Raw genomic sequence first — 10851 nt, 5'->3', positions numbered from 1 at the left:
ATTCAGCCCTTCTAGCGTGCACCGCCATTCAATGAGTTCATGGCTGAACATGAAACTTCAGTACCCCCTTCCTGCTTTCTCGCCATACCCCTTGATCCCCCGAGTAGTAAGGACTTCATCTAACTCCCTTTTGAATATATTTAGTGAATTGGCCTCAACTACTTTCTGTGGTGGAGAATTCCACAGGTTCACCACTCTCTGGGTGAAGAAGTTTCTCCTCATCTCGGTCCTAAATGGCTTACCCCTGATCCTTAGACTGTGACCCCTGGTTCTGGACTTCCCCAACATTGGGAACATTCTTCCTGCATCCAACCTGTCCAAACCCGTCAGAATTTTAAACGTTTCTATGAGATCCCCTCTCACTCTTCTGAATCAGTCTGGTGAACCTTCGCTGCACTCCCTCAATAGCAAGAATGTCCTTCCTCAAGTTAGGAGACTAAAACTGTACACAATACTCCAGGTATGGCCTCACCAAGGCCCTGTACAACTGTAGCAACACCTCCCTGCCCCAGTACTCAAATCCCCTCGCTATGAAGGCTAACATGTCATTTGCTTTTTTCACCGCCTGCTGTAGCTGCATGCCAACCTTCAATGACTGATGTATCATGACACCCAGGTCTCGTTGCACCTCCCCTTTTCCTAATCTGTCACCATTCAGATAATAGTCTGTCTCTCTGTTTTTACCACCAAAGTGGATAACCTCACACTTATCCACATTATACTTTATCTGCCATGCATTTGCCCACTCACCTAACCTATGCAAGTCACTCTGCAGCCTCATAGCATCCTCCTCGCAGCTCACACTGCCACCCAACTTAGTGTCATCCGCAAATTTGGAGATACTACATTTAATCCCCTCGTCTAAATCATTAATGTACAATGTAAACAGCTGGGGCCCCAGCACAGAACCTTACGGTACCCCACTAGTCACTGCCTGCCATTCTGAAAAGTACCCATTTACTCCTACTCTTTGCTTCCTGTCTGCCAACCAGTTCTCAATCCACGTGAGCACACTACCCCCAATCCCATGTGCTTTATCTTTGCACATTAATCTCTTGTGTGGGACCTTGTCGAAAGCCTTCTGAAAGTCCAAATACACCACATCAACTGGTTCTCACTTGTCCATTCTACTGGAAAAAGCCTGAAAAAATTCCAGAAGATTTGTCAAGCATGATTTCCCTTTCACAAATCCATGTTGACTTGGACCTATCATATAACCTTATGACATCCTTAATAATTGATTCCATCATTTTACCCACTACCGATGTCAGGCTGACCGATCTATAATTCCCTGTTTTCTCTCCCTCCTTTTTTAAAAAGTGGGGTTATATTGGCTACCCTCCACTCCATAGGAACTGATCCAGAGTCTATGGAATGTTGGAAAATGACTGTCAATGCATCCGCTATTTCCAAGGCCACCTCCTTAAGTACTCTTGGATGCAGCCCATCAGGCCCTGGGGATTTATCGGCCTTCAATCCCATCAATTTCCCCAACACAATTTCCTGACTAATAAGGATTTCCCTCAGTTCCTCCTTCTTACTAGACCCTCTGACCCCTTTTATATCTGGAAGGTTGTTTGTGTCCTCCTTAGTGAATACCGAACCAAAGTTCAATTGGTCTGCCATTTCTTTGTTCCCTGTTATGACTTCCCCTGATTCTGACTGCAGGGGGCCTACGTTTGTCTTTACTAACCTTTTCCTCTTTACATATCTATAGAAGCTTTTGCAATCCGTTTTAATGTTCCCTGCAAGCTTCCTCTCATACTCTATTTTCCCTGTCCTCATCAAACCCTTTGTCCTCCTCTGCTGAGTTCTAAATTTCTCCCAGTCTCCAGGTTCACTGCTATTTCTGGCCAATTTGTATGCCACTTCCTTGGCTTTAATACTATCCCTGATTTCCCTTGATAGCCACGGTTGAGCCACCTTCCCTTTTTTATTTTTACGCCAGACAGGGATGTACAATTGTTGTAGTTCATCCATGCGGTCTCTAAATGTCTGCCATTGCCCATCCACTGTCAACCCCTTAAGTATCATTTGCCAATCTATCATAGCCAATTCACGCCTCATACCTTCAAAGTTACCCTTCTTTGAGTTCTGGACCATGGTCTCTGAATTAACTGTTTCATTCACCATCCTAATGTAGAATTCCACCATATTATGGTCACTCTTCCCCAAGGGGCCTCGCACAACGAGATTGCTAATTAATCCTCTCTCATTACACAACACCCTTTCTAAGATGGCCTCCCCCTTAGTTGGTTCCTCGACATATTGGTCTAGAAAACCATCCCTTATGAACTCCGGGAAATCCTCCTCCACCGTATTGTTTCCAGTTTGGTTAGCCCAATCTATATGCATATTAAAGTCACCCATGATAACTGCTGCACCTTTATTGCATGCACGCCTAATTTCCTGTTTGATGCCCTCCCCAACATCACTACTACTGTTTGGAGGTCTGTACACAACTCCCACTAGCGTTTTCTGCCCTTTGGTATTCCGTAGCTCCACCCATACTGATTCCACATCATCCAAGCTAATGTCTTTCCTTACAATTGCATTAATTTCCTCTTTAACAGCAATGCCACCCCGCCTCCTTTTCCTTTCTGTCTATCCTTCTTAAATGTTGAATACCCTTGGATGTTGAGTTCCCAGCCTTGGTCACCCTGGAGCCATGTCTCCGTGATGCCAACCACATCGTATCCGTTAACTGCTATCTGCACAGTTAATTCGGCCACCTTATTCCGAATACTCCTCGCATTGAGGCACAGAGCCTTCAGGCTTGCCTTTTTAACACACTTTGAACCTTTAGAATTTTGCTGTAAAGTGGCTCTTTTTGTTTTTTGCCTTGGGTTTCTCTGCTCTCCACTTTTACTCTTCTCCTTTCTGTCTTTTGCTTCTGTCTCCATTTTGTTTCCCTCTGTCTCCCTGCATTGATTCCCATCCCCCTGCCATATTAGTTTAATTCCTCCCCAACAGCACTAGCAAACACTCCCCCTTGGACATTGGTTCCAGTCCTGCCCAGGTGCAGAACGTCCGGTTTGTACTGGGCCCACCTCGCCCAGAACCGATTCCAATGTCCCAGGAATTTGAATCCCTCCTTGCTGCAGCACTGCTCAAGCCACGTATTCATCTGAGCTATCCTGCAATTCCTACTCTGACTAGCAAGTGGCACTGGTAGCAATCCTGAGATTACTACTTTTGAGGTCTTACTTTTTAATTTAACTCCTAGCTCCCTAAATTCGTTTCGCAGGACCTCATCCCGTTTTTTACCTATGTCGTTGGTACCTATATGCACCACGACAACTGGCTGTTCACCCTCCCTTTTCAGAATGTCCTGCACCCGCTCCGAGACATCCTTGACCCTTGCACCAGGGAGGCAACATACCATCCTGGAGTCTCGGTTGCGGCCGCAGAAACGCCTATCTATTCCCCTTACAATCAAATCCCCTATCACTATTGCTCTTCCACTCTTTTTCCTGCCCTCCTGTACAGCAGAGCCCACCACAGTGCCATGAAGCTGGCATTTGCTGCTCTCCCCTGATGAGTCATCCCCCTCAACAGTACCCAAAGCGGTGTATCTGTTTTGTAGGGGGATGACCGCAGGGGACCCCTGCACTACCTTCCGACCACTGCTCTTCCTGTTGATCACCCATTCCCTATCTGACTCTGTACCCTTTACCTGCGGTAAGACCAACTCACTAAACGTGCTATTCACGATATCCTCAGCATCGTGGATGCTCCAGAGTGAATCCACCCGCAGCTCCAGTGCCGCAATGCGGTCTGTCAGGTGTTGCAGGTGGATGCACTTCCCGCACATGTTGTCGTCAGGGACACTGGAAGCATCCCTGGCTTCCCACATAGTACAGGAGGAGCATAACACGTGTCCGAGCTCTCCTGCCATGACTTAACCCCTAGATTAACTGAGGCAGGTATTCGGCAGGCAGCTCAGACATTACTTCTCTGTTACTCTGAGCTACACAGAACTCTAAACCTCTGTTAGAAGTGCTCCATGTACCTGTGACTGGGCGTACTCAGAGCTTCAGTCACAGCAGGGCGGAGGGGATGTTGGCTGCACCTTTGGGCAGTGTTATTTTTACTCAGTCAGTGTTGACAGCAGGCGTGCTCCAACCAGCTCCCGAGTGCAGCACCACCCGTTTATATCAGACAAATCTCTTTTGACTTTCCTTTCGTGCTTAACAAGATGAGGGATGTTGGAGACATCCATGGGATGGGTATGGTCAGGGGCTCCCTACTCTGCCCCAACATTATGCTTTAGCACCAAACCCAGCATTCTCCTACTGAACCAATGTGCCAGTTAGCCTTTTCCAACACCAGCCTCGAGCCAGATTGCCAACTGGTGCCAAATTCAGGGTCAAATAGCAACTGGGTGAGATCACCCAGACCGACTTCATGCTGGAACCTTATAGCCAGGAAACAAAGGAGACTGGCAGCTCACCAGTTTGGCCCAGGTGGTAAAAAAGCAGTGTCTAACCTACTGCAACCACACAGGTCCTCAATTAGTAGGTACAGGAGGTTGTGAGGACATCCCAGTACAAGTGTGCCATGTATTTAATATCAGCATGAACTGTCATACTGAGGCCACCTGATGTGAAGGGGCAGGTTTGCACATGATGGCAGCACAGACACTTGATGGAAGGTCTATTATACCAGGACTGCCAAACCACACAGTTTCCTGGGACCCACCACCAAAAAAAAGCATACACTAAATCACTGGCCTTATGCAGTACATTGCCACCAAGACACCAAATGAACATCATACCAAACCCTACGTACTTTAATAAGTTGCACTGGTCGTAATTCACATTGGTTCCACCCTTAGTGACAGACCTGTACTCACCAGTACTGTACCCCAGTGTTATACAGTGACAGACCTATACCCACCAGTACTGTACCCCAGTGTTATACAGTGACAGACCTATACCCACCAGTACTGTACCCCGGTGTTATACAGTGACAGACCTGTACTCACCAGTACTGTACCCCAGTGTTATACAGTGACAGACCTATACCCACCAGTACTGTACCCCAGTGTTACAGTGACAGACCTATACCCACCAGTACTGTATCCCAGTGTTATACTGTGACAGACCTGTACTCACCAGTACTGTACCCCGGTGTTATACAGTGACAGACCTGTGCCCACCAGTACTGTACCCCGGTGTTATACAGTGACAGACCTGTACCCACCAGTACTGTACCCCAGTGTTATACAGTAACAGACCTATACCCACCAGTACTGTACCCCAGTGTTATACAGTAACAGACCTGTGCCCACCAGTACTGTACCCCGGTGTTATACAGTAACAGACCTGTACCCACCAGTACTGTACCCCAGTGTTATACAGTAACAGACCTGTGCCCACCAGTACTGTACCCCGGTGTTATACAGTAACAGACCTGTACCCACCAGTACTGTACCCCAGTGTTATACAGTAACAGACCTGTACCCACCAGTACTGTACCCCAGTGTTATACATCCCAAAATAATCTTTGTTGTTACTGCCCCAAGTTTGGAAGGATGAATCCAGAGGTGTAATGTTGGGTGTTTTTCACCATTTAATTGTGCAACATGAAAATGTCATATATCCACGGCTGCACTGAAATCGGCATAGCATCACTGTAGTGTACATCCTGAACAAATAGGGAAAGCAACATGGGGCAGGAACATTGGGCTTACAAACAGAAAGCTTCAGGTATGATGGGCTTTGTCTACCCTCGTGTTGGTCTCTATATTGTTGGCACTGCAGTAATCAGTGCTTGTTTTAATGTCCCTCCCTCGTTCTTTCTAAGCCCCAAATATCCTGTCCCTACCTACACTTCCTCTTTCCTACACCCTCGCTGCTTTGAAATCTCGACTCACCACCATCTTCCACTCTAAAGCATGCCTTCTCAGGACTTCAGACGTTGCGAAGGCCTTCACCCCCCTCAGTTTTTCACTCCTCTGACGAGTTTGGTGTCAAAAATTCTCTACTTTCTGATTGACCCTGTTTACTCTCTCTTTTCAGCCTTGGCAATGGCTTCACTATGGCTCCTGACCCTTTCCCCACCCACCCCCCCAACCATTTCTTTTTTAAAAAGAGAGGATTAAATTAGCAGAGACTTTGTACGCTGATCTAAGGCGCAGGCAAAGAAAACCCCAACCTGAAACTGTTGCAGTGTGCACGGCGAATGAGATGGGACCATTGGAGGGAGATTGCTCACTGCTCTGGTCAGTGCCACCCACGACTACTGTGTAAGTCAGACTCTCCGCACCCACTCTGCTGCCTTTGACACCTTTGAACACCCCTCTCTCCTCCACAACCTGGCGTCAATAGCCCCATACAGCCCACAGTCACTTTTGAGGTAAGTCAGGGCTCCACCCTTGGTTGCCCTCTAGTCACTATTTCCATGCTACATGTTGGCAAGCATGGGTCCCACTTCCTTGTGTACATCAAGAATGCCCAACTCTACCTCTCTGCCTCCCCCGTTGACTCCCAAGCTGTTGCTGTATTATTCAGCCATCTTGCTGACATCAACTCCTGAGTCAAACCCTCCTACAACAACAACTTGTATTTATATAGCACCTTTACCATAGTGAAACGTCCCAAGGTGCTTCACAGGAGTATTATGCAATAAAAATTTGACACTGAGCCGCATAAGTAGAAATTAGTGCAGGTGGTAGGTTTTAAGGAGCATCTTGAAGGAGGAAAGAGACGTGGAGAGGTTTAGGCAGGGACTTCCAGAGCTTGGGGCCTAGGCAACAGAAGGCATAGCCATCAATGGTGGAGCGATTACAATCCGGGATGCTCAGGAGGACAGAATTAGAGGAGCGCAGACATCTTGAGGGGGTTGTGGGGCTGGAGGAGATTACGGAGGTAAGGAGGGGCGAGGCCATGGAGGGATTTGTAACTGAGAAATTTGAAATTGAGGCATTGCTTAACCAAAGGCCAATGTCGGTCAGCGAGCACAGGGGTGATGGGTGAGCGGGACTTGGTGTGAGTTAGGACATGAGCTACCGAATTTTGGATCTAGTTTACAGCTTAATGGTAGCACAACTGGACCATCCTGTTTGGTTCTGATCAACTCCTACATGCCTCCGGAACTGACACCAATCAAACCCCTGGTTCTTGCTCAGACTGAGCCTGGTAGGGTGCAACCTCGGGATTTATGAATGGTTTTGCTAGAGTAAATAAGGAGCACCTGTTTCTAGTGGCAGAAGGGTCGGTAACCAGAGGACACCGATTTAAGATCATTGTCAGAAGAACCAGGATGGAGATAATAAGAAATATATTTACGCAGCGCGTTGTTGTGATCAGGAACGCGCTGCCTGAAAGGGTGGTGGAAGCAGATTCAATAGTAACGTTCAACAGGGAATTGGATAAATACTTGAAAAGGAAAAGAAAGTGCAGGGATGTGGGGAAAGAGCAGGACAAGATGGACTAAGCAGATTTTTTCAATGAGCCATCACAGGCACGATGGGCTGAATGGCCTCTTGAGCTGAAAGAGTCTATGATTTTATGAACTGAGCTGTTGACCCACGTCGAGTCCCATCACCAAGACTGGCACCTTTTGTATTGGCCAGTGATGCCGCGACAGCACCCGAACCCTTCATCCACACCTTCATCACCTCCAGACTCAATTTCTATCATGGTCGCTGGCACCCACCCTAATCCAGAATTTCGGTGCACACATCACCCCCGCCCTAGCCCAGGCCCTTTGGCTCCCTGTGCCCCAATGAAAAGATCCTTCTTATTGTTAGATCCCTCCGTGGCCTAGCCTAACCCTGTCTGAGAAATCTTACTCCGCTTCATCTTTCAGGCTGTTCCCCCTGTATTCCAATTAGGACACCGTTTGGGTGCGACAGTCAGCCACAGTAGGGCTATTTTTAAAAACCTCATCCTTGTGTTCAAACCTCTGCATGGCCTCGGCCCTCCCTATCTCTGTAACCTCCGACAACCCTACAACCCTCCCAGATCTCTGCGTTCCTCCAATTCTGGCCTCTTGAGCATCCCTGATTTTAATCTCTCCACCATTGGCGGCCGTCCTTCAGCTTCCTGGGCCCTAAGCTCTGGAATTCCCTCCCTAAACCTCCCCACCTCCCTCTCTCCTTTAAGAGATTCCTTAAAACCGACCTCTTTGACCAAACATAATATCTCCTTATGTGGCTCGGTGTCAATTGTTTTTTTAAAACGTGCCTTTGAAGCAGCACCGTAGGTCGTTTTACTGCATTAAAGGTGCTATATAAATGAAAATTGTTGTATGGAGGATAAAATATAATTCAGAATTCCCACTGCTGATCATCATCCAGCGACCTCTGCTGAATGGTGTGTGGGCGGAGGAGTTCAGTGAGGGCAGGATCTGGCTGGACTGTGAAGCAGCGCAGCCCAGTTTCATGTGAAGAATGGGTGTTCAAATGAGGCACTGGGGAGGGTTGCCAGCGCCTAAGGAACCAGCAAAAGGGACCGATTACAAGCGAGGAGGGGGAAAAGCATAAGTCAGCACAAGGTTCATTGTTGCGGGGTGGGGAGGGGGCCGGGGGTTGCTTATCGGACAGTGGGTCGTGTTGAGGTGGCATGAGCAACTCCAGGTCTGAGGCTGTGTAGAGAGCAGTGTGCTGGGTGATCCGTGTTCCCCGGGTAGCTACAATGCTGATGCAGCTTTCGTTTTCTTTCCAGCTTCGTTTTCAGAAAAAGTGAGGAACATGTCTCCTGATGACATCAAAATCCCTCCCGAGCCTGTGGGGAGATGCTCTAATCACTTACAGGTAGGGGGCACAGCCGGAGGAGGGGGGCAGGAGGGAGTGCTGTCGGTACCAAGGGTCAGATTGGGAAGATGGTATGATGTGATTGCTTTGGAACCTAGTGTTGTTTGTCCTAACAACCAAATCTGATTAGAACACGGGCAGCTTGTGTGGTTTGTAAATGCTTTATACAGCGGTGGGTTATATATGACTTGCTACCTGTTATTCTTGCACGGCCTGTGTCCCAGTGTGGGCCAGCCTGGCCTTGTCCCAGTGGGATGGATGAGCCAATTTGCCCCATCCACAATGATAACCTAATTCCCACACAACTGTCCAGATGTTCTCCCTTTCTCCTGAGGCCCAGATGCCGGCAGTGACTGTACCAGATGACCATTACTCGTGTGTGAACCGAGACAGTGGGTATCAGTGGGCTACCTGTACTGGAGGGAAACATCACAGCTCAGTCCGACCCAGATTGATGCCACGATCAGTCAACAAAGTCCACAGAATGCAACCACCACACCAGCAAAGACATGCCGATCCAGGCCAACTTGAACAACCTACCACCAACCTGTCTCAAATCTAGAAGGCCATTTTGGACCGCCACTGAAGCCCTTCAGCAATCTCCCCTCAGCCTCGATGACCGATGGCGAAATGCTTGGAAGAACTGCAACATACAAAATGGATTCCTTATAGAGGACCCCACAGTACAACCTGAAGGATCAAACCTTCCTCGCAAACAGTGGACAACCATCAACTGCCTCAGGACCGGTCATGGTCGCTGCTGCCACCTTCTCCATAGGTGGGAGATTAAAGCCTCCCCATCGTGTGACTGTGGAGCTCCTAATCAGACCCTGGAGCACATCATTGAGCCACTGCCCTCAGAGGGAATTCACAGGCAGCCTGCAAGATAGCCACGCTGTTACACCGGGAGCTTTGGCCTGGATATCCGACTGGGATATTGACATTTGGTTTGTTTTGCTACTACCATATGGAGGAAGAAGAAGAAGTAGTCAACAAAACCATCAACTCCTTTATTGTTGTATCATTGGACTACCGGAGGCGGTCGGAGGCGAACTAGATATGCCTTGTTCTTATTCTGTCCAGCATTTCCTACGTTCTCAGCTGACTATGCTTCCCACGGGCTCGGGATCAGGCGTGGAAATCCTGGCGTGTTTCCTTCCCCCACACCCCCCCCCCCCCCCCTTGCTTAATAACTCTGAGGCCAGTTAGAGTGCCCTGGTGTAGACCAGCTGAGCTGTGCTGTCTCAGCACAGGTGGGAGATCGGACATGGCACCTTCTGTAGTCATCACACAGTGCCAGCGAGTATCCCAAAACTGAAATCACAGATGGGAACCTGATGACCTGATTGGCGGCCATACCTTAAGCTGCCTCGGCCCTGAGCTCTGGGATCCTCTCTTCAAACCACCTCACCTCTCTCTCCTCCTTTACGACCCTCCTTAAAACCTTTTGGTCACCTGTTCTAATATCTCGTTGTCTGATTTATGCTCCTGTGAAGCGCCTTGGGGTGTTTCACTACTTTAAAGTCACTATATAAATGTAAGTTGTGTTGCTGTAGTTGATATTAAAAGATTGCTGTGCAGCTGCAGACAGCCCAGATTGAAGTTCACCGCTGCTTTCTGCGGGCGGGTCTGGCGTTGGGTCTGCACACCTTTGTTAAACAAAGGGACATATGCGGCGCTGGCCCCATCCTTCTGGGGTCTGTGTCTCTGCACTAACAGCAGTGACACGGACCAGCTCCCCAGTGGAGTGAGGACAGAGGGATGGGGGGAAGCAACACACTGAGCTCGCTCCCTCTTACCCACCCCTCCCTCCCCCCCCAACAGGATCAGAAATCACAAAGTATCAAACTACATTGGGAGTGGCCCCACTTATTTTCTGTCAGCACTGCACGAATACACCCACAAGCTCGAGGCTGCAATGTTTAGAGTGAGTAATTGCTTGGCCAGTGGTGAGGAATGTGTCAGGCAGGTGTGAGGAGCACTTACTGCTTTCGACTGTGTGTAGACATGTCCCATTTTCTCTCACTCTCTCACCCCAACCTAAACACTCTCATGTAGAAGGGGGAGGGAGGCACTGACCATCCCCCCCG

At 48.6% G+C, this 10851-nt stretch overlaps 1 protein-coding gene across 2 annotated transcripts in view; it reads left to right on the top strand.

The window, feature by feature from the left end:
• Positions 1-10851, top strand: part of sap30bp (SAP30 binding protein) — a 115100-nt gene that overhangs the window by 87285 nt on the left and 16964 nt on the right. For both annotated transcript variants that reach the window (XM_070858157.1, XM_070858158.1), the window contains exon 5: positions 8673-8761. In XM_070858157.1, the coding sequence (XP_070714258.1) occupies positions 8673-8761 (89 nt within the window). The remainder of the gene's footprint in view (positions 1-8672; positions 8762-10851) is intronic.

The sequence above is a fragment of the Pristiophorus japonicus genome, chromosome 16, assembly GCF_044704955.1.
Source record: "Pristiophorus japonicus isolate sPriJap1 chromosome 16, sPriJap1.hap1, whole genome shotgun sequence".
In the NCBI taxonomy this organism is placed as follows: domain Eukaryota; kingdom Metazoa; phylum Chordata; class Chondrichthyes; family Pristiophoridae; genus Pristiophorus; species Pristiophorus japonicus.
Note: the sequence above shows the minus strand (reverse complement) of the source record. Positions and strands in the feature narration are given on the sequence as shown.